Raw genomic sequence first — 25,562 nt, forward strand, 5'->3', positions numbered from 1 at the left:
ACTTCCTGGCTAAATGGGAAAGAGAGTCGACGGAGTTTTCACTTAAACTTATTCAAACACTGATTGATAAAGAGAGCATTGCTCTAGAAAAAAACCTAAAAACATTGGATGAACTATTGGATAGAGCTCAAGCCCATAACTCTGACCCTGACTTCGTTGCTAAGGAGAAAACTCTACAGCAAAATATTGAAAAATACACGTCTGTCATAAAAGAGAGGAAACACTCTCAGTTTAATAGAGACATGTTGGACTTTAAGGAGAATCGGGCATATCCATCAGTCCACAACAGATCAGAAACCGATATTAGCTCCTCAGATATTGAACTATCTGATGGGGAGTTCAGAGACAGGAATGAATATCGGGGCAGACGTAATAGAGGACGAGGATTTCAGAAGAGCAGAGGCAGAGGCAGATACACCAGTGGGGTTAATAACAACAATTTTTTAGGCCAGCTATCGTACCCCTATTCACTAAGGGATCGAAAAAAATCCACAGTAAAAAACACTGGGGGAATTGGGAAGCCGCACTCCAAAACATTTGGGGTGGAACCAACAAGGGACAAGATGTCGGTTGTGAATCTCTCCCAGAGACAACTCTCGGAGGAGGAAATCTGCGTGTTGGAGAGGGGGCTGTCCTTCGTCCTGGCGGCGCGGTTTGACCGCTTCGCCTGGGCGAAGGACATCTCCCTCTTCACGCGCAAACTGAGGTGGAAAAAATATTTTGCCCAACTGGATAGAACACAAGCCTCCGAACTTGGATTAAATATTGAGGATATGCAGATCCATAACGCTCTACAAGATCTTGAGAGTGAGGGGCTACGTAATCCAGGGGAGGGACCATTTACCACACTAAGACTGAAAAGTTCCAGTAATCCACCATCACTTTCATGTCCGCTCATTGATGTATTTGAGAAAGTTGTTCTCAGGGAAATTAAAAACCTTGATGAGAAAAATCTTAGGAGGTGCCAGAATATGTCTCATGGGGAAATGTTAGCATTACGGGGTCTGGAATCGGATGAGAAAGTGATTATAAAACCATCTGATAAAGGTGGCAATGTGGTCGTCATGGATCGGGACGACTACATTAAAACGTGCATGGATCTACTGAGTGATACAGACACGTATTCAGTGATCTCAGTGGATCCTACCAATACCTTCTTGAAAGAACTGATATCCGTCTGGAATAGAGCACGTGCAGATAATCTGATTGGAATATCAGAATTAAAATTCCTGACTCCTAAATGCCCGAAAATTGCTACATTTTATACATTACCTAAGATTCACAAGGGTACCAATCCATTACGCGGCCGTCCAATTGTCTCAGGTGTGGACAACCTATGTCAAAACATTAGTAAATATGTAGATCAGATTTTACGGCCTTTTGTCTCATCCCTCCCTTCCCACATAGAGGACACTATGGACACTCTTAGACAAATAGAAGGAATTTGTGTTGAACTGGATACATTATTAGTGTCACTTGATGTGGAATCCTTGTACAGCTCGATACCCCATCATGGTGGTTTGAAAGCTGTAGACTATTTCCTAAAACAAAGAGGAATATATCTGTCCAAACACAATTCCTTTGTAATGGAACTCTTATCTTACATACTTACCCATAACTATTTTCTTTTCAACGGTCAGTACTTCCACCAGCTCAGGGGGACAGCGATGGGGACACCATGTGCCCCATCCTACGCTAATCTCTACCTGGGCTGGTGGGAGGAACACCACGTCTTCGCTGAGCACAATTCTCTCTGGTCCAGATCCATTATTTTTTGGATACGCTTTATTGATGACATCTTTTTGTTGTGGTCCGGCTCCCGAAGATCCCTGGAGGAATTTGTGGACTCATTGAACCATAATGATTTAAATCTCAAATTCACAACTGTATGTGATGAGTTCTCTGTCTCTTTCCTGGATTTGAAAATTCAGAAACAAACGGATGGTACATTATCTACAACATTATTTAGGAAAGAAACAGCTACCAACTCCCTACTGGCATGGGAGAGCTTTCATCCTTACTCCCTTAAGAAATCCATCCCTAAGGGACAGTTTTTGAGAATTCGTCGGAACTGTTCTGATATGGATGAATTCAAATCTGAAAGTGCCAAATTAGCCAACAGATTCAGGGAACGTGGATATCCTGACATGATTATTAATGAAGCTCAGGAATTCTCGTCTAGTCAAAACAGGACTGAACTACTCCAGACACGTAAACGAACAGACACAGAAAAAATGAGAATTATAGGCACATATGACTCAGGTGCCAGTGAAATTCGAAAAATTGTTGGACAACAGTGGGATCTTCTTATTGAGGACCCTGATGTTAAGGGATATCTATCAGAATATCCAACTTTCACATTCAGACGTGGACGTAATTTACGTGACAGACTTGTAAAAAGCCATCTCCAACCAACACTTCCAGACACGATGTGGCTAGGGCGACATAACTTCACCGGTACGTATCCATGTTCTAACTGCATGGCTTGCCCATTTATACTCAAGAGCTCCTCCTTTAAATGTGTATCAACATCAAAAATATACACAAACCGTGAATTTGTCAATTGTAGGAGTACGAACGTTGTATATTTGGCTACCTGCAGTTGTCCATTAAATTACGTCGGAAAGACGGTACAACAATTCCGCCGACGAATTTTAGGGCATATTGGTACAATACGGAGGAAGGAAAACACTCCGGTCGCCAATCACATGTGGGAGAAACATCAGGGAGACGAGACTCAACTGAAATTCCAAGGAATTGAGACCATTCGCACCTTTGGCCGTAAAGGTAACATCGATAGACGACTTCTCCAAAAAGAAGCAAACTGGATTTACAGATTTGATTCAATTCACCCGACTGGACTTAACGAAAACCTGTCATTCAACTGTTTTATTTGAAGAGACCATTTGTAAGGAACCGTTCTTTTCCCAATATAACTTGGGTAGCATCATTACCATCTACACTATTGTCATAGATTTGGCACACTAACCGTTTTACTTGTGTGGATCATCATGCGCTTATATACAAACCTCACTTAACATGCTCCAATTCTATATATTATTAACTATAACAATCTTGGTATTTGTATAGCGCCAACTTGTTGCGCAGCGCCTTCGGGTAATTGTTGCTTATTGCACCCCACCAGGCTGGGTGCTCATTTTGCCGGCCCCGGGGGGATGGAGGGCTGAGTTGGCCATGAGCCGGCTACCCGAGTCATGCGGGGATCGAACTTGCAGCCTTCGGGTTGTAGGCGAGAGCTTACACTGTGCGCCACTCGAGGCTCATACAGCATAAGTGAGGAGAAATGGGATGTATTGTATATATCCTAAGTAATCATGATTGTCGTGACTGATCCATCAGTGTAGGAAAGCATTGTAGGTTGCCTTGGTAACATTTCCTATAGTAATCAAGCTCTGCACCCTGATTGGAGTTTGGAGACACACACCCTCTCTGAGGCGGGCACTTTAGCTCCTATTTAAGAGAGCTCCTTGGACTTTGCTCGTTGATACCAATCACTCACCATCAGGGTGGTTGGCTTGCTGTTGCTCTATCCTTTTTTATTTTACTGATCTACCTGCTACTTAGTGCGATACTTTTTGCTATCTTGTAATCAGAGAAGCATTAGGAATAAGGCACTAATAGAACCTAATTAGCGGAGAGAGATAGTAGTTAGAAATTCTACAGTGTGTGACCTAAAAACTATTAGGTAACATTATTACCACTGGTAGATAGGAATTAGTAAATATATAGGGGCCAGCAAGCTATCAAGGTAGATGCAGGGCATGGGTGTGTAAAGTCCATGCAGCACTGTCTCTTGCACAACGCGAGACTCTGATACATGGCTTACTCTGAACTTTTCAGAAAAAATTCTTTTGGAAAGATTCTTTAAAAAAATTTTTTTACCATATTAAGAGGTATTATATACTTCATTGCAGATAACATCTGATCTGCAAGATATATGTTTACCTGCGACCAACTGAATGCTCACTATTTGGTTACTATGCAATTGCTGTTAAGATCCTGAGAGGCATATTAAATATTCACTAGAGGTCCCTGAGGAGCTCAGGTTGAGCGAAACGCGTCGGACCAAGGACCAGATATTGATTAAGCCTTCTTGGTGCTAATACAAAGCACAAATAATCTCAGTCTTGGGCACCATCAGTTTCCCAAGACTGTAGATACTACCGTTGTGGGGGTGTATTATCACCCTAAAACGGTTATTCATTGCCTCGAATAGATACCAGTTAAGGCATCACACTATACCTAGAAAGCACGATATATGGCATCTACATTTTCAAGAATCCTCTGAGATACTTCCAGAGTTATTAATATTTTTCTTTATGTATTATGTGTGTCAGTCTTTGTGAGTACTATTTTAAATTTTAATTGCTTTATTAAAGGTTATGTTTTAAAGTCCTAACAGTGAAGATGTGCTTTTACAGAGGAGCCATACTGTCCTTTTACATGAAAGGACTGTTGGGCGCTGAAGTGCTTTCACACAGGAGTGATGATCGCTCAGTGAATGGAGGTGGAGCAGGACAGAAGTCTCTTACGCCAGCCTGTCTCCATTCACAGTAAACAAGCTAATAATTGTTTGACGTCTATGCAAAAAACTGAGCGAAAAACAAATTAGTGTCCTTCGTTTATTCCCTGCTGGCATTTAAAGGGAATAATGATCGCAGGAATCTGAATGATTATCATTCAGTGTAAAAGGGACCATATTCGTTCAGTGAATGAAGAATGAGTGCCACGGAGAACTCTTCCGGCCGCCCACCTTTATTCACCAGGCAGTCAGAGATTGAATAACTGCCCGTTTACGCTTTGTTTCAGTTATTTTGGAACAAAGACGATTTCTTGCTCAGTACCGTCGGATCCCACTTTTACACAAGACGACTATCTATCAAAATTGCTTTTTTGAATGATTTTTGGCCGATAGTCAGCCTGTGGAAAAGTACCCTAGCGGAACGAAAAATTAGCTGTAAGGGATTGATACGATAACAGACATAATAGTGAACTTGTGTTGTAGAGAAATAGTAATTCTTTGAAATAAGTAAAAGATTACAAAGTCCCGTTTATGCCTTGCTTTAGGCAGCCTGCACACGGGCGGATTTTCGCTGTGGACTTCACGCCGCTCGCCGTCACCATCCACAGTACAGAAAAAGAAGAGAAAATACAGGTACGCAAGGTCACCAGCCGTGGTCAGAGCCGGAATCCACTGCATGTGGGATCCGGGTCTGCAGTGTGCAGGCGGCCTTCACTGTAGCTTCTAGAGTAACATGATTACAGTTTAGACACATGGAAAATTATGATTTACATTTGGGGAAAACCCAAAGCCAAACGATCAGTGAGAAGTACCTCCAGCTACCCACACTGTCTGAGATTTATGGAACTGATTGACGTTATAATGATTAAAACAATTTACACAACCTATGCCAGATGAAAGAAAACATCACCGTACTATAAGAAGAGGTCTAGCTACAGTAGGGGCGCACATCACACCTCCAGGGGGGGAATAGAACAACGGTAAAATCTTATTATTACTGTAAATATAGTTTAAAAAGGGGACTTGGTGTCTTTCTGGAGGGGAAGGATATTACAGGATATAAATCTTAGGTTAATTGTTAATCCGGGTTTACAGGCAGGCAGGAACTATTAGGGCTCATGTCCACGGGCAAAATATGATTTAAGATCCGCAGCGGATATCCCGCATGCGGATCCGCATCCCATAGGGATGCATTGACCACCCGCGGGTAGATAAATACCCGCGGATCGTCAATAAAAGGGATTTAAAAAAAAATGGAGCATGGAAAAATCCGGACCATGCTCCATTTTCGTGCGGGTCTCCCGCGGGGACGGCTCCCGCGGGCTTCTATTGAAGCCTATGGAAGCCGTCCGGATCCGCGGGAGACCTAAAATAGGAATTTAAAGTATTTACCATCCGGCGCGGGCGGGGAAGGTCAGCTGTTCCTCACGGCCGCATCTTCCTTGCTTCGGCTCGGCGGATGTGCCCGGCGCATGCGCGCGGCACGTCGGCGACGTGCCGGCGACGTGCCGCCGGCGTCAGGAATTCATCCGCCGGCCGAAAATGAAGATCCGGCCGTGAGGAACAGCTGATCTTCTCCGCCCGCGCCGGATGGTAAATACTTTTAAATTCTTATTTTCGGCGCTCATGTCCGCGGGGCAGGAGGGACCCGCTGCAGATTCTACATGTAGAATCTGCAGCGGATCTGATTTTCCCCGTGGACATGAGGCCTTAGGGGTTGATCCAGGGAGCAGTCTGATTGCCATTAGGGAGTAGGGAAGGAATTTTCCCCAAAAGGGCTAATTGGCTTCTGCTCTTGGCTTTTTTAGCCTTCCTCTGGATCAACAACACAGGAGGATAATCAGGCTGGACTAGATGGACATTGTCTTCATTCAGCCTTATGAACTATGTTACTGTCAGGTACAGTAGGGTATGTTGCATTTTCTAATTAAAGTGATGTGTCAATGTATTTACAAGTTGTGGAATGTGGCGCACACAGCATTGGGGTAGAGACTGGTATATGATGTAGCAGATATACATTTCACCATGTATTCCCTACAGACCACACAGTTTTCAGCGGCATCCTGTAAATGCGATTTCATAAAATCTCATTCATTACAAATACTGTCTAGTTGCTGCTGTAAAGACGCCTTCACATATAGTGTAAGGCCGCCTGCAGACGAGCGGGTCGGATCCGGTGGCGAGAATTCTCGCTGTGGGACCCGAGAGCCTGCAGAGACGAGCGCGTACTCACCCGCGCCTGGCGGCCATGGCTCTTTCATGAGCCGGCTGCCGCGCAGCCGGCGCATGCGCAGACCGGAGCCGGCGGCCGGGTGAGTGCGAGACCCTCACAAAAATAGGACATGCCGCGGTTTGTTTGCCGCGCGAGATTTCGCGTGGCCAAACCGTGGCCGTCTGCATAGGAGTGCGTATTGTAATGCACTCCTATGCAGACTTTTAGTGGCGGAAATCCCGCGGGAAATACCGCCGCGGGATTTCCGCCCGTCTGCAGGCGGCCTAATTCTGGAAAACCACAGAGACCAAATCCACATTAAACCCCTTAAAGACTAGTGTATTTCGGTCCTAAAGGACTAGACACTTTTTTGCGATCTTACCCATGTGGTGGTTTTATGGCCATATTTTTTTGCTGGCCTGCCAAAATTATTTTTGATGGTTTTTTTTTAGAGATGAGCGAATACGCTCGGATAAAGCAGTTGCTCGAGCGAGCATCGCTCTTCTCGAGTAACTGCTTACCGGTCCGAGAGTGTTCCGGGGCGGAGGTGAGACACTGGCGGTAGCGGGGGGGGGGGGGGGGGGGGGAAAGAGAGTGAGAGAGATCTCTTTCTCTCCCCCCGCCGCCTGCCGCTCACCCCCGCGGCCCCCTCTTTCAAAATTTGTTAATTAACTTTTCTATAATAACAATACATGCTTATAATAAAAAACACCAAAATGATTGCATTACAGGGATAGGTGCAGTAGAACAAAAACAGACAAATAAAAAATAAATAAATAAAAAAATAAACAACAAGAAAATTTCCCTGGGATCGTATAATCTTTTCCTCTTATGTTTGGCAGGTATATATTTGCTGAATGACTAGAAATATTTGAAGGAACATTGATATAGGCAATAAAAATAAATTTAGCTCAGAATCTCCTCTGGTATCCTGTCGGGCCGGCTAGAATGGAGACACAGATAGACGTTCCCAGGGGACAGAGGAGATTTCCATATTTATCTATTGCAGAGGAAAAATAAATAAATAAAAAGATAATAATAAAAGAAATGAAACCTGTCGAACAATTATTAATGTTATTGTCAGGGAAGGGGGGGGAGGAGAGGGGATGGGTGTAGGGGGGTGGGGGGGGGGGGGAATAATGGTCTCTCCTCTTCTCATGGAGTGATAGAATAATATGGCGTATGTATAAGCCAGTGAGTGTGAGGTGTTGTCACAGGAATTTTGGAAGGATCAATATGTCTCTTACAATAATCCATCCGCTAGCCACTTAGGAAACTCCGAGGAACTTTTAAAATCGATCCACACCGCCCATCGCAGATTGGAAGGAAATTATGGTAAATCATTGGTTTCCTAATCTGCTTTTTCACTGTCTATCATATCAGGTGAAAATCGCACGAATTTCCTGCCCGTGTGAAACCACCCTAAGGGCTCCTTTACACTGGTGATCGCAATATCGCCGTGAGAAAATCGTGGTAAAATCACAACTTTTTCTCCCGAGATCTTTGAGCACCAGCACTACTTTTTCTCGCAAAAACATCACTGCCACTTGCAAATTTCTTGTGCGTTTTATTCACACGATTTTGCCGTGATTTTTATCGCAAAAGTCAATAGGACTTTGTAGTGTTTAAAACGCATTGCATGAAAAACGCAAGTTCATGCTTTGTGATGCGATTAAAAAGGAGGCTCCATAGGGAATCATGGGAGATACAAAACGCAGAAAGATAGGGCGGGCTGCGATTTATTTATTTTTTGTATGAGTGAAAATATCGCAAATGTGAAAGAAATAGAGATGAGCGAACGTACGTACTCGTTAAGGGCGATTTCGCAATCGAGCATCGCTATTTTCGAGTACCTGGCTACTCGGGTGAAAAGATTCGGGGGGCGCTGGGGGTGAGTGGGGGGTTGCAGAGGGGAGTGGGGGGAGAGAGAGATAGAGAGCTCCCCCCTGTTCCCCACTGCTACCCCCCGCTCCACCACACCATCCCCCACCCCCCGAATCTTTTCACCCGAGTAGCCAGGTACTCGAAAATAGCGATGCTCGATTGCGAAATCGCCCTTAACGAGTACGTTCACTCATCTCTAGAAAGAAACCATTGAAAATCATTGGTTTCATAATTCTGTCTTTTCACTCACTCTTGCATCGCACGACTTTATCGCCCACTGGCGTTTTTTTTCACTGCGAAATTCGCAGGTTTTTTTTTCTGCAGGGGGTCTATGGGACTTGTAATGTAAAAGTCGCGATCGCGCAAAATCACGATTTACCCACAGGAAGCGGGATACAAAGTACTTTCGCGTTGGTACAGGGTACCGGCGCAACTAAACAAACTGTTCCCAGCAGTCTCCCCCCAGTGTTGGAGATGCAATGCCGCCCTTGGGACCCTCCTCCACATTTTTTGGGACTGTCCAGTGCTGGCGGGCTTTTGGGAGAGGGTACAGCAGATCTCATCGAAATTTACGCAATATCCAGTCCCCAAAACACCGGCCTTTTTCCTCCTTCACCACAACGAGATTCCACTCGTAGTATACAAACGCTCAGTGGTGCGTCATCTAGTCAATGCAGCCCGGGCCTGTATACCAAAACTCTGGCGTCAGACAACACCACCTTCGATCCAGATGTGGCTCAACCTAATTCAGGGGATAAAGGAGATGGAGGACCTCACGACAGCACTCAAAGGCACCCAAGGAAAATTCTTAAAGACCTGGTACCACTGGCTGGAGTACCAAAACTCGCCGGAATATCAGAGGCTTTTGGACCCCGGACACTAGAGGTCTTCAACTCCCCCCCCCCCCCCCGCATGCCCCCTCCCTACCACCCCCATACGTGTCCCTACCACCCCCCCTACAAATCCCCGCAACCCCCCCCCCCCCCCCGTTTGTCTGTTCTGTCGCTTGTTTTACGTCGTAGTTTCATTTTTCTCTTTCTCTCTCTTAAGATGTTCTTTTATGATAGTCGGGAAATAGTTCTAAATCTATCCAAGCAGGACAAGGGTCATATGACTTTAAGGAAGGGTCCTTAAGACAGTGTCTCAGCGTTGGAGGAGGAGTAGTGAGATATTTCGTAGCCATGTGGCCCTGCAGAATAGTTATTGTATGTGTTTAAAGTCTCAGAATAATATTGCACATGTTCTGTATTAAAAAGTGAAAAGTGAAAATAAAGAATTTATAAAAAAATCATGATTTACCACGATATCGCGATTTTGCGCGATCGCGATTTTAGCTTTGCATGTCCCATAGCCCGAAGACCCCTGCAGAAAAAAAAAAACGCTGCGAATTTCGCAGTAAAAAAACGCTAGTGGGTGGGCACCCTAATACTGTATACAGTTTTTAAATACTTTTTTAATATAATTATGAATGACAAATGGGTTGATTTTTATGCAGATGATTTAAACATATGAAGCGACCTGAAAAGTATTACACTTTCTGTGCATGTATTGATGTTGATCTATGTTATCAGCACAACATGTGTATATACCCTAGATATCACATAGGATGGTGCAGTGACTCACCAACACTAGCGAAACCACAAAAAGCAGGAACATTACAGGTTCACGTCATCTCTGGGCTCTACATTAACAAATATGTTGAGAAATGCTTCCGATGTTCGTGACTCGTGTGCCATACACTTCTGTAGATATGTGCCTTCCTGACTGCTGAGGATCACCACCTGAATGTCCGTTTGGTAGTACAAACAATGCTGGCTGTTATTGACTTTATACTGATATGGGGAATATATTAGGCGGGTTTCACATCTGCGCCGTAACCTCTAGCCAAATAGAAAGTGAATTGAAAGGCACAACCAGTGATCCCAGATAGTATTTCTTTATTGATCCATAAAGGGCAGAGCAGGAACACTTCAACTCCTTTCTGGAGTCTTTGTCAAATTTGGATGATGTTGTTAGTCCTCGTGGTCAGGACTTGCTGAGCTTTGCACACCAGACCCGCACCTCGCACCTAATGGTGCATTCCAGTGGAGTGCTGCTGCACCTATTTGCTTATTTAGCCGTAGGTTCTGTCGCAGATCCGTCTGCGTGCACTGCTTTTTTTTTCTGTACGAAAACAGAGCAGCTGGGCGGGAAACGGGCGGACCGCATTATAGTCAATGGGGTCCATCCGGCGCTGTTCGGTTCCGTCCGGAAATTGAACCGTTCAGCCGCAGGGGTTTCCATTTTCTGCTCCACGAACGGAGCAGGAAAGCAGAATCCCTTCCGCAGATTTGAAACCAGCCTTATACTTAAAGTTCATACTGACAGCTGACAATTTGTCATAATATACCATCTACACCATATACGACGGTGTGGGCATCGGGTAACATTCAGAAAAGCTTTTGCACCAGTTTTTGGCATAAAAAAAAAAGTTGCAAATTTTAGTGTAAGTATGGATTTGCACAAAAATTTGTGACTTTTTGTGGTATCCTCGCCACTTTTGTAAAAAGTGTGCAGCGTTCGACAAGAAGGAGTATCGCCACTCCAAACCGATACATTTATGTAGAATCTATGCCAGAACCTGGTGTAAATTATATCAGAAATGTACGCCAGGTCGGATCTTGCGTACATTTTAGTATAGGCGCATAGAGGTGCCAGGATGCACCTAATATCTGTAGGCCTTTAAAATGCTGGTCTTAATAAAATCCCCCTATTACCGGTATGTTTACGTGGATACATATACCAATAGTGAAGGTCCGTATGATTTGAGCCTATTACATAAAGATAATCTATTCTGCAGCAGAGTTCGAGTCTGTGCTTTAATTTCTTATGCATTTGGATGATAAGCAATGCTAGGAGACACCCTAATTTGCACAAAATCAGGTGGTGACAACAAGGTGCAGTTTTCATCTGCTGACAAACACATCTATTAGCTAGATATATGGCAAAGCCATGTCAGTTTGGCATATACTGTATTTGGCAAGTGCAGTTGACTATTAGAGATGAGCGAGCATGCTCGTTTAAGGCTGATGCTCGAGCGAGCTTCGTTTTTTTCTAGTAACTGACTACTCGTCTGAGCACCATGTGGAGGGTAGGGGGGGCGGCGTGGGGAAGGAGGGGGGATTTCTCTCACTCCCCCCTCCCCGCCGTGCATGGTACGTTAACGTGACAGTACTGGATAAGGCGAGATTATCGGCCAGGTTGGCGCATGCGCCTTCAGATCATAGGGGACGCTGACACCATGTGGACTTGTGATTACAGATGACTAACAGATTACAGGTGTCTAGGATTACTGGCACCTGCATCCGATACCCAGGGCAAACAACCATAATCATTGTTCTGGATGCATACTGATTTTAATATGTACGTGGGGTGGTGATTGGGTGTAGTGTTTGTATGGTTTTTGTATATCATGTGGTCAGCATTTGTATGTGCGTTGACTTGACAAAGACAGCGGGCAGCGGTCGAAACGTTGTTGCTGTACATGGGCACAATAAGGATTCATCTGCATCTAAGGATGTGAGTAACATTGTACCCCTGGCTGCTGCTCCTATATACTTGGACAGTTGGTATCTATATGGATCAGGATCCAGATCCTGGTTTTGAGCATGCATCCTCCACCCTATGTAGAAGCCTCCCTCTTGTATGAGGTATGTTCGTGTGCTGTATGGAAACCCCCATCCTCTCTTTTCTTGATGATACACTATAAGGAAAGTACCAGACAATCGCCAGCGTTTCAAAGCTCAAGAAGACTCATTCCAAGGATTTTCATTAGATTTTATTAAAAAAAAACAATACTGACCACATTTCATACATATCAATATTGTTTTACATAAAACAAAAATTTTAAAAAAAGTACATTTGAGCTGAACTTTTTGGACAGAATTTCAGTTCTGTAGCACAAAAACAACGTTCTATATAGAATACTGATGAGGACAACCGTCGGAGATTACCACCACTCACTTTTTCTATTGTCCCCCAAAATTAAGTTCCATCTATCATGAGACAGATATTAAGCTGATCGTAGACATTTAGAACGATTTTACCATGAATCACGATAATACTTTTATCCACGCTGGACGGAACACGTATCATTCATGCTCATACATGACGTCTCTCTTCCTTGTTATGATGATTGCGTGTGACGCAACCTACAGACAATATTTCCTGTAAAATTAAGTTTTCCATCTATGGTCAACTTTCCACAGTAAACATAGAACACCTCTCAGTGTACACGGCTGCCAACTACTCACCAAACAGGTGAAATGATCTTCACTAACTTGGCCAATCAGAATCACCAAGATAAGCCCCAACAAGCCACACCACCTTGGTTAGAATATTTAAAGGGGTTACTTTGGACTTTGCAAATTTCAGCAAAAAGCATAAAATAATGAAAAAAAACATTAGTTATCCTTGAAGTGTGCTGCTGCTGCGGTCCAAGAAGCTCACTCAGTAATGACATCACACTCATCATTCATATGACCACTGCTGCTAATGCACTAATGAATGCTGAGGCCAGTGATTGCCTACACTTGTCACACAGTATGAATGATGACTAGCACGTGACCGCTGGAGGACGTTCTGGGGCTGGTGAGATATTTAAAAGATGAATGTTTTTCTCTTTCTTTTACACAGTTATAAGCTCTTTGCCAAATTTTAAAAAAAATGTTGGAAAACCCCGTTAAAGGGAATGCGTCATCAGAAAATCATCAAATATAAAAATCATATTTTGTGTTAAACATATTTTGTAAGAATTTGGGGTGATTTTTTTTTTTTTTTTTAAATTTTCCATCACAATCTGTATTTTAAAAAAAATCCTAACATCCTGCATTTTTCATACTGACCACAGAGCCGTAGGCCGGCTTCACACGGGTGTATTTGCACATACAATACGCAGAGAATAGAATCCATTCATTTCAATGGGTATGTTCACATTTTCGTATCTTGTGTGTGCATTTCGATCGTGCAAGAAAAAGAATAGAACATGCTCTATTTTTCTGCATATTTGCGCTCCAAAAGGTCCCCATCGAAGTGAATGGGAAATGCGCAACGCAAGACGCAAGGAGATGTGTGAAACATTGAATTATTCCACTGGAAAAAGAATACATCGGGAACTAATTAGCCATTTCAATTGGTGCATCTTTGCTTGCCGCACGCAAATCAAGGTGCCTGCAGGTGCAAAAAGTACAGTAAAATACACGAAAAAGCATTGTTCATCTCCCAAAAATGTAGCGCTCAGGTACGCATAAATACACTTACGCTCGTGTGAAGCCGGTCTTATATTAGTCTGTCACTTCCTGATCTGTAGAGAAAGCTTTGCAGTAGTCATCTCACTAACATCACAGGCAGGATTACACTGGTACATAGTAACATAGTATGTTAGGCTGAATGAAGACAATCTCCATGTAGTTCAACCTGTTTCAACCCTCTTGTTGATCCAGAGGAAGGCAAAAAACCCCAAAAGGCAGAAGCCAATTAGCCCATTCGGGGGAAAAATGGGTAACCCCTATATGTAGATAACAGAGGATCCAACATTCACAAGTGGTATAAGCTGTGATTATCTACTCGTCTTCCCTGCAAAATAACCTCTGCGCAAGTCACACAGCAGGACTAGAACAGTCTCCCATACAAGTCAATGAGTCTTCTGTCCATTCTGTGAATGGCCTATGAAGCCGCTGTAAAGCATATCTCTAAATTCTCTTAATGCTGTTACATGTACCTCAGGAAAGATGGCCGCCCCCGGAGTGATGTACAGCCAACACATTTAAAAAAAATCTACAATCAGTAAATAGAAACAGATTAGAAAAATGGAAATGTTTCGGTATCTGGTTTCAATGGATACTAAAAAACTTTTGGTGATGAAGTCCCTTTGAATACAGGACTAGGACAGCAAGCAATCTTTGACACAAGAGGATATTGCATGCTGCAGGGATTTTATCTTTGGTGTTCTATGAATGCCTGTGGCACGTCCCTTTAAGAGGTAATCTGTCTAATGATAGATGAATGATACATAAGTAATCTTCCAGGTTAATCAGCTAATAAATAAGAACAAAACGATTTTATTTCCAGGCAGTATAAGTCAGGATGTCTGTGCAGAGTAACACTTCTCAATCATATGTTGTAATACCAAGTATCCAGCTCTTATTTTCAGCCCCCTCACGTAAGCGGCTTGTACATTATGCTGTGACGTCCTCCCTTGGTTGTAAAATAAATACTATTATAAAAACAATCTCGAAAACACAAAAATGAAATGACCATATTTGGAGAGTTTCCACTGCAAATAATTGGTTTCAAAGTCATTCAGGCACTTGCATGTTGCATACACAGTATTTTCAGAAATAAGCACATTATTATGAGTGCACCAATGTCTGCAGACAGCAAATTCCTCCAAACGAACACTGGTTCTAAGCACAGCGCAACAGGTGAGCGTACTCTTAGGCTGCGTTCACATGGGGCGGAACTGCTGCGTCATTTCCGTGCGGACCCTCCGCACAGAAATTCCTTTGCATTTTTAAAGCTGCGACTAAGTAGCAAAGTGGACAAGATTTGCAAAAATCTTGTTCATATACTGCCGACAGTCCTCTGTGGACAAGCCGTGCGGAAACTGACATGCAGCGCATAATTACAATCCGCAACATGTCAATTTTGGTGCTGTTTCCGCTGCGGACTGAAAAGTCGTTTCAAGCCTGCGCCACATGGTGCAAGATTTGAAGCAGCCATTCCGCTACGGAAATCCCACAGAATTTGCAAACGTTCCGTGAGATTACCATCCTGTGTAAACCAAGCCTTACAGAGACACAAGAAATCATAGGCTCTGTTCACAAAAGTGTTCCTTCTGTTCAAATTTGCACTTTTAATTAAATAACTATAAAAAATAAGGCATACTTTGTAGAGATGTAACAGAGGTGGATACGTCACTTCTATGCACTGTGCTAATTAAGTAAACCCCTTAGATGTACCTACAGGCTTGGAAAATGACAGGTCAGCCCAAAAACATGGTGGCACAATAAGCAGTGCAGACAAATCCAGATCTGCTATATCCATATGTACAACTTTAAATAAGCTTATACAGAACTGTGCAATCAAAATGCATACAATGTAACACCACTGCCATTCTGAACTCTTGGCTCTAGCAATTATACTCTATATAGTGGTTCCTGGACAAGTTCTACTTAAAATTCTCAGAACTTTCTCGGACTGAAATAAGAAAATCCACATTAGTTTAGAAGTCCATGCCAGATTGTTCCTGAGATAGATGAATGGGAGGCTCGTCCATCTTCTCTGGCTGCTGGAAGTAGCTTGCTCAAGCTACAGTCCCACTGATGGCGCAGAAGACGTGCAAGGAATTCTGCATCCATGAAGGCTGCATGTTATCTTCCTGATATATCTGCAAGGAAAAGCATATCCCACAGTTAATATGGTGTCACGTGTTTACAGCTAACCAATAGAAAAGGATGTTTTTTTTCTCACCCACTGACTTTACCTTCAAAGCTTTCCAGAGGCAGCATTTAAAGAGAAAAGAGATACATTACTTTCCCTGTTGTGTTACATAGACTAGAATAACCAGAGAGGAGGTGAAGGGATGCAGCAGCCCTGTCGAGCGATCATTAAAGGTCTCGGCACCAGAACCCTCACCAAATACTACCTTCATACAAAGCTGAGCCCAAAAACTATGTAAATCTTCACAACGAGATTTTAGTTATTGTCCCAAGGAATTAAAAGTGATGCAACCTTGCAAAAGGTTGTGTTTACCAATATATTCACATTTTGTGTCTACAGTTCTGATGAAAGTCTATGTGTCTTCATGGTAGCAAACTACAAACAATCTAGCAAAGTCTGATCCTGCAGGTAAATCCTCTTCACTACTTCTTGCTAACAAGCATTTTGCAGCATAGCAAACCATAGGTGATGGATGGATGGCAATGATTACAGAATCAGACTACAAAGAGTCTGTTTGTAGTCTGTAACCGCGGAGACACATAGCTCTACAGAGGAGCTGTAGACACAACACAATAGAAGATTTTTAGTGAAGACTTCAATAAAAGAATTTCAAAAAATCTTGGGATGTCAAGATGGTCTTTGCCTTTAAGCTTTATTTGCAAAAAAAGCCTTAAAACTTGAGAATCAGGGAAATAAAGAATCATTCCAAATGTATATCAGGAGAAATGAGAGGACAGATGGAAGAGAGTATGACTGCAGGATCAGACTACACAGGGTGTGTTTGCATTCTGTTATTATGGAGACTCCTATCTCTGTATAGGAGCTGTAAATACAAAACAATAGGGAAGTATTTGTTCTTCATGGATCGGGGCAATAAAGAAAATTTGCTTACAAAAGTGGAAATAGCATTTAAAGGGACCACAAAAATGAAGCCTAATCTGAAGCCTTCTTTACGGTGATTATTGACGGATACCAGGGGCCCAAGTCTGCATTCAGCTCATATTGTTTACTGACTGAATATGGACCCACTGAATTTAATTGGTGTATTCTGACGCAGCATGTCCTATTTTGGTATGCATCATGGACCAGAGGACAGTGGAAAAAAAGTGACCTCAATTGGAGCCTCTTGTTTTTTTTGTTTTTTTTTGCAAAGGTGTAAAAAGATGTGAATATGGATAAAGTATGGTCATAAAAAATGCAAACGCGCTAAAAACACGCAATGAAAACACTGCTTATTTCATGGATTAAAATTGCATACGCTCATGTGAATGGAGCCTTAATGTGACAATGTGCCTTTTTGCAGCACCGCAGGCTTAGGGTGGCTTCACCCGAGCGTGTTTTTGTGCATACATAGGTGCACACCCATGTACGTGCAAAAACTCGCGTGAATGCAGGTCTGTGCATTGTTTTCCATGGAGACGCGGCTGCTGCCGGTGGCTCCATTAAAAAAACAATGCTCTGCCGGTACTCCTGCATTCTTTTGCAGGGAAAGGCTTCCCAGAAAAAGAAAAATTTTAGTGTAAAAAAAAAAAAAATATATATATATATTTACTTCTCCACCGCTGCCATGACCCCCGCGGAGATGAAGATGTTTCCTTCATCCCTGCTAGTTAAAAGAATACCATGCTGCTATATCTGTGACAGATGCAGCAGAGGAATTCTTCAATTCTCTACCGCATCTGTCACACATGTCAGCTGCGGTAGAGGATTCTGCTGCCGGCAATTGATTTCACGGAAGGGCTTTAAATATAAGCCCTTCCCTGAAAATCAAGTAAAAGTGGTTTTAATAAGCAAAAAAAAATAGATACTCACCTTGCTTCAGCTGCTGGGGCTCAGCTGTGTCTTCTCCTGCTGTCCCCTGCACTGTGGTGCTGATCTATCAGCAGGTGGGGATTTAAAATCCCTGCCTGCTGAAAGAGCTGAATGTGATTGGCTGAGGTGCTCTGCCAATCACAGGCATCTCTCGCCAAATGAATGTACAAAAATAGCAAAACATAAACAAACTTTATAAACTTTATAAACTGAAAGCCATAAAAATGAAATCTAAAGAACAAAAGGCAGAATCCCCCCCCCCCCCACATCTCCTTAAAAAATAAAAAAAAGCTATACAGTAGATTGTATGTATTTAAACATGATGCCTTTAAAAAAATACAACTTGTTCCTCAAAAACCAAGCCCTCATATGGCTAGTTCAATGGAAGAATGAAAAAGTTATGGCTCCTGGAATGCACCGATGAAAAAAGAAAAATTACCGTAGTTGGTCATTGAGATGCAAACAGGCTTCATCACTAAGGGGTTAAATAGCGCTTTTTCAGTCATTCTCATTCGCTAATACAGCAAATGTATCTGCTTGTCTAAACAAGCTGTGCAAGCGAATGAGCTGACTTTGTGATTGTTCTCAGTGAGAGAAACCAAGTCACCTTGTAGATATGATACCTTTTAATGGCTAACAAAAATACATGATGTTATAGCGAGCTTTCGGGGATATCTCGCCCCCTTCGTCAGGCTATTGACTGACGCATATGAGCTGACTCTGACGCCATTCACTCATTGAAACGATTATCGTTTAGAGTAAACTGCCTCAGACAACTTTAATTTCCAATGCTGTTGCAGTCAGGTCGTTATATTGTGTCCCGTTAAGCATTATATACTGACTGCGGATACAGGGGCTGCTTCTTCCTTTAGCGCTCTACAATAAACAGGCCTGCCTAATGATTTAGATATTCAATCTAGGAAATAAAACAGGTCTGCTGAGCTCTTTGCTTTGGATACATTGTCTTCTCATGACCGGCTTGCTGTCGCAATCAATGGCAATGAATAGACCATGATTCTAGTGACAGCTAATGGAGCATATGAATATTTGGCTAAAAATGTATATAGTTGGGTCAGAAGTATTTGGGCCGTGATACAATTTTCATACTTTAGCCTTTAGTACACCATCACACTGGATGTGAAATAGAACAATCAACATGCGATGGAACTGTAGACTTTAATTCAAGCGGTAAAAATGTTGCATTAACCATTTCTACCTAATTCATCTATTTAAACAGGCTCAAAATTAAAGCTGCTTTTAGACACAACAAGAAGTGCCAGATTCTTGTTCACCCGAGCGCATTACCAAGCTGGTTGAGAATCGTGCAATTCTTATTCAGTTCTCGATCAATGTTTCACATTCCTATGTGAAAGATTGAACGATTAGTAATTAAACTGCACGAGAAGTGCATGAGCCAGCTCTATTGGACGTTTGTGAATGATAATCTTCTGTCTAAGTGTCCATTTAGATGGGATGAGTGTCAAGAAAACAATGCCCGACAATCGTCCCCGGATGTTCTCGCTCCTGTGACGTCACACAGGAGCTAGTACTGCTGGCTCGCTCACCGAGCAGTCAGCATGGGGGTGGGGAGGCTGCAGGAGTTTTGTCTCCTCACGCTCCCCCCCACCCCTCTCGATTGACTTAACTTAACGGCCGTTCACTACTGAACGGCCGCTATTTACACTGAGCTATGAGCGATCAGCTCACTGTCCATTGTTTATGCAGCATAACGTGAGGTAGCATGTGCAGGGACGAGTGTCGGGCATTCATCCCGTCTAAATGGGGCTTAAATCTACCTTTACTGGACAATTGACTGATAAGCAGCTTCTTAAGCCCCATTTACACATAACGACTGTCGGGCAAATGATGCCCGACACTTGTCCCTGTGTCTACTCGCTCCCGTGCTTCTGCACAGGAGTGAGTATCGCTGGCTCTCTGATAGAGCGACCAGCAGGGGGCCGGGATGGCTGGGGGAGATTTCACTCCTCGCTCTCACTTGCCCCTCTCCATTCACTTAACACAGCGGCTGTTCAGTACTGAACTGCTGATCTTTACACTGAACGATCATCGTTCAGGATTTTATGCAGCCTAAAAGATGAACGATAATTGTTCAGTGTAAACAGCGGCCGTTCTGTACTGAACGGCTGCTGTGTTAAGTGAATGGAGAGGGGCGGGGGAAGGCGAGGAGAGAAATCTCCTCCAGTTGCCAGGCTGTGAGCCAATGATACTCGCTCTTGTGCAACAGCACGGGAGAGAGTACATGTGGGGACGAGTGTCGGGCATCGTTTACCCATTAGTCGTGCCGTGTAAATGGAGTTTTAGTCTGATTTGCTACATTTTGAAAAAGAAGGAAACCACTAGTAACAAGGGTGTAGCTATAGGGGGTGGACCAGTACTAATTGCACTCAGGCCCTGGTGCCTAAGGGGGGCACAGAATCCCCCTGTCACAACTCGCTAGCCGATGAGGATTGGGACCAGGGTGACGTCACAGCATCCAACCTTGTCCTTGTGATCCACACGCCTGTACATGCTCACTGTCATTTCGGCGCTGGATGCCAAAGAAGACACTATTTTGCTGGTTTATGGACTGATTAGTTGGCTGGTAGATGAGCATCCCAGCCGGTCAATCAGCCTTAGGCTGTGTATATTGTATATGAAAGCTGAAATGTATAGATTCTGCTTATATTCAGTCAAATGCTAAAAACTGATAGGGGAGGGCTTCTCAGTACAGATGATAATGACCAAAAATATACTACAGAAACATCTCAAGAGCTTCTTAAGGCAAAGAAATTGAATACTCTTCAATGGCGGAGTAAGTCATTTGACCTCAATCTGATTGGGCTTTTCACTTACTGAAGACAAAACTGAAAGGAGAAAGACCCGAAAATAAGAGGAAACAATATTTGGGCCTGTCCATGTATTCTAGACTTCATGCAGTCAATGACTGAGAAGTATTTTCATCCAGATATTCATAATATTCCTTATATTTATAGTTCTGTTAGTTTATCCAATTACTTTTTAGCCTGTGATGTGTAAAAAATGGCTGTAATTGATAAACCGTTAATGCAATATTAAAGCTAAGAGTCGATACTTCAATCACATTTGATGGCTTGGATTCATATCCATTGTGGTGGTTTACAGAGGTGAAATTATGGAAATTATCACTGTTATATTCAGGCTTATTCACCTGGCCTGCACGAATGGAACCAACACGTCACACAGAGATGCGACTGTTGTCCTTAATGCACCAAAATAAATATGTAACACCAAAACGTATTAAAATATCCATAATGGACCACTAAATGAATGGGATCACTATCCCTAAAAACATGGCTTTAGCCGTCCCTGCCTAAAAGCAAGGTTATCATATTGATAAAGATTGCCCCATGTCATGTATCTAGGGGCTATAGCCTGTCCCTAAAAGGAATACAGGGAAGGATATATATATATATATATATATATATATATATATATATATCAGATTGTAAAGCTAACATAACTAGGCAAAAGTATAGGTACAGATCAGACAGGAGACCCGCCACACCAAACACCATAAACAATACAGAATTCAGACACTCACAGCAATGGACAGAAAGGATTCAAGCATCCGACAACCATACGGATGGGTTGAGGGCTAAACCACCAGACAACACCCATCTAATGGGGTAGGGATTATGTTGTCAGACATCACACATCTGATGGAATCGGAGCATCAGATGTCCAGGACCACACCTGACAAGGATAAGGGAGCAGGGGCCGCAGACCATATGGACAAGGGAAATCAGGTGTCCAGACCATCTTCAGATAGAGAGGGGGGACACACAGGACATGACTACACACCAGCATGCAACAACTCATACGGACAGTCTCACAAAACTGATAGGGTTCCAGCAAGCCAGCATGCACGTACACACCAACAACCATACGGACAGACAGGAAACTAAGGCATCAGACATTACCCATCTAATGGAGTGCAACCAATAGAGTCCACACAACTAAAAGTAAAAATGGCCCGTACCCATGAGAGGGTGTGGCAGGAATAAACACACACACCAGTAATGGATGATTGGTCGAAAGGGAGGTGTGTCCCCTGACTGGCCAATCAGTCCATTCACCATAGGGGATATTGAAGCGGGAAAGCGAGGAAGGGCCGCTTATGGAATTCCGAACAGATAACACCAAAGGACCTTCTGCAGCGACAGGACAGAGGCTTTCAACCGTACCAAAGGTATGATCACATGGACCAGGCTGAAGTAAAAATGCCACTCTGGTTCCACTGCCTGTTGTGGATGGCACACAGTAATGGCCCTTTTACATGGATCAACGGTCGGGTAAACGACTGCAAGAGCGCTGACGTCACCACTAAGGTTATCAGCGCTTGAATTTTAAGCGATAATTGTCCCATGTAAATGGACCACAACACACTGTCCAAATATTTCTGGACCCAATGATAAATAAGAAGTAAACAAGATGGTGTTTGCAGGCTAATATATTGTAAACTCCTTGCATTCAGACATTGCTCTTTCAGGGAAGACTTAAAGGGGTTGTCCCGAGGCAGCAAGTGGGTCTATACACTTCTGTATGGCCATATTAATGCACTTTGTAATATACATTGTGCATTAATTATGAGCCATACAGAAGTTATAAAAAGTTTTATACTTACCTGCTCCGTTGCTGGCATCCTCGTCTCCATGGTGCCGACTAATTTTCGCCCTCCGATGGCCAAATTAGCCGCGCTTGCGCAGTCCGGGTCTTCTCCTCTTCTCTATGGGGCTCCGTGTAGCTCCGCCCCGTCACGTGCCGATTCCAGCCAATCAGGAGGCTGGAATCGGCAATGGACCGCACAGAAGCCCTGCGGTCCATGAAGACAGAGGATCCCGGCGGCCATCTTCAGCAGGTGAGTATGAAGACGCCGGACCGCCGGGATTCAGGTAAGCGCTGTGCGGGTGGTTTTTTTAACCCCTGCATCGGAGTTGTCTCGCGCCGAACGGGGGGGGGGTTTAAAAAAAAAAAAAACCCGTTTCGGCGCGGGACATCTCCTTTAATTAAAGGGGTTGTCCCGCGAAAGCAAGTGGGGTTATACACTTCTGTATGGCCATATTAATGTACTTTGTAATGTACATTGTGCATTAATTATGAGCCATACAGAAGTTATTCACTTACCTGTTCCGTTGCTGGCGTCCCCGTCTCCATGGTGCCGTCTAATCTTCAGCGTCTAATCGCCCGATTAGACGCGCTTGCGCAGTCCGGTCTTCTCCCTTCTGAATGGGGCCGCTCGTGCCGGAGAGCGGCTCCTCGTAGCTCCGCCCCGTCACGTGTGCCGATTCCAGCCAATCAGGAGGCTGGAATCGGCAATGGACCGCACAGAAGACCTGCGGTCCACCGAGGGTGAAGATCCTGGCGGCCATCTTCACAAGGTAAGTAAGAAGTCACCGGAGCGCGGGGATTCGGGTAAGTACTATCCGTTTTTTTTTAAACCCCTGCATCGGGTTTGTCTCGCGCCGAACGGGGGGCTATTGAAAAAAAAAAAAAAACGTTTCGGCGCGGGACAACCCCTTTAAAACTTAGATCTGTAACTTCTGGATTTAATGGTAGCAAAATTTAAGTGTTACACATGGAATCGTCTCATAAATGATCAAACCATAACAGAGGAAACCGGGATTCTGGCAGTGCTAGGGAAATGTAAATGATTATACTAACCCGTTACAGGGGATTGGGCTTTTATGTAAATACAGCTCAGTTGCTATAATGACAGGTTACATAGCAGCCTATGCTTCCATTCTTCATTGGTCTCAAGATCTCTGTTGCGGTTTCATTTGTATCAAGTCTGGGCAAGTCTGTGTGCGCGAAATACTTCAGCAGAAATCACCTATCCTAATAGTTGGCTACAATGTATCAGTTTGGAGCCCAAGCTGTTCAGTTTGAATAGGACTATCTAGACTAGAAATAAAGCCATAGTAACACCAGACAAACTTCCCTGTTGTGCAGCAGAACACGGAGCACCACCTCCCAAACACCCAATATTTAGAGAGGGTCCCAGCATCATAAGACAAACCTCCAACAATTCCAGAAGGCTGCTTTATTTACAAAGGTCCAGTTACAATAAAGTGCAACATTTCGGTAGAGTAGAATGCCCTTTTCAAGCTGGAAAAGGCTTAATAGTTGTACATAATCTGTAGTGTATTATAGTACACTAGATTCAAAGGTAGCAAACTCTCAGCTGTGAAGAGTCTTATTAGATCTTCACATGCTTGCATTCAGATGTCAACAAGGCTTTGCCATTACAAAAGCACTGACCAAGAAAAATAAATCAACTTTAAAAGTAATCTTAATTAAAGGGATAACATTTTCTACAGCTGCTATGCAGATCTATGTGTCTCCATGGTTACAGACTATAAACAAACTCTGTGGAGTCTGATCCTGCGATCACACTCCCATCTACCACAACTAACAGATTTGGCAGGGTAACAAAACATATGGGACATAAGGAAATTATGTGTACAAGCAGCACTCACATCAAAATCCACCAAGGCAGGACCGCCAAGAGATGCAAAGCCACAGTAACAGAAGCCTGGACCTCCGCTCCAAGGAATCAGCAATAGAAAGTAGAGTCTGTGGCAGCATAAGTAGATGTGATAAAAGGTTCAATTTTATTCCTCCATAAAGATAGCTGCTATGTTTCGACCTATGAGAAAGACCTAGTCATGGGTCGAAACGTAGCAGCCATCTATTTGGAGGAATAAAATTGAAGCTTTTATTGCATCTACTTATGCTGCCACGGACTCTACTTTCTAAAACATATGGAACAGATGGATGGCAATATGACTGCAGAATCAGACTAGACAGATTGTAACAGTTACCACTGCAAATCATAACTCTACAGCGGAGCTGCAGACACAGGACAGCAAGAGAAATGTTTCATTTTAAATGCAATGGGGCAATTAAAAATGGTTGTGAAGGTGGACCTTCCCTTACAGTGATACTGTGCATGAGGAGAAAAGAGGGCAATACCAGGATGTGGCATCGCATCAAAGGGGATGCTAGCAAAGCAATTCAACTTTGCAAGAGTAGATGAATACCGAAGATTATAGGATACCTACCTGCTCATGAATAATGTCAGAAAGGTCTTTAACCATTTCCCTGAAGTTAGTTTTGAGTCCCTCGTGGTATTCAACCTGATCCTCCTTGATGAGCCGCTCATTCAGGTCCAGGGCTGTGGCACATGCTTGTATAAACTGTCTGTATAAAGAAGAACAAAAAGGACAACTTACAACATTCTTATTCGATAAGGATCAGACAACCTATCACATTACTCTTGTGCAGCCTGTGTGACAAAGACCAGAATGGTGACGTTGGAACAAATTAATGTTCCGTTGAATGAGTTATATGTGGAAAAGAGTTTTAGCAAAGACAACTCGGGTTAACTTGTAGCTAGCGGAAGAGAAAATTGTGGAGTGGTGTGAAAGATACAGTAACTTGTAACGATATCATTTAACCCCTTGAGTGGCACGCCCGGAAAAGTTCCGTGACGAGCTCCACTGCTCATAGCGACATAGCCCGGAAGATTTCCGGGCTATGTATCACTATGGGAGCTGCAGAGCACAATGCCACAAGCTGTGACAGTGTGCTCTG

The 25,562-nt window shown here is 43.4% G+C and overlaps 1 protein-coding gene across 1 annotated transcript in view; it reads right to left on the minus strand.

The window, feature by feature from the left end:
• Positions 1 to 12,438: 12,438 nt before the first annotated feature.
• Positions 12,439 to 25,562, minus strand: part of DOCK11 (dedicator of cytokinesis 11) — a 240,901-nt gene continuing 227,777 nt past the window's right edge. Inside the window, exons 53-54 of the mRNA XM_066581860.1 lie at positions 25,031 to 25,169; positions 12,439 to 16,065 (exon numbers count right to left, since the gene is read on the minus strand). Of these exons, the coding sequence (XP_066437957.1) occupies positions 15,982 to 16,065; positions 25,031 to 25,169 (223 nt within the window). The 3' untranslated portion in view covers positions 12,439 to 15,981. The remainder of the gene's footprint in view (positions 16,066 to 25,030; positions 25,170 to 25,562) is intronic.

Source organism: Eleutherodactylus coqui, chromosome 10 (assembly GCF_035609145.1).
Source record: "Eleutherodactylus coqui strain aEleCoq1 chromosome 10, aEleCoq1.hap1, whole genome shotgun sequence".
In the NCBI taxonomy this organism is placed as follows: Eukaryota; Metazoa; Chordata; class Amphibia; order Anura; family Eleutherodactylidae; genus Eleutherodactylus; species Eleutherodactylus coqui.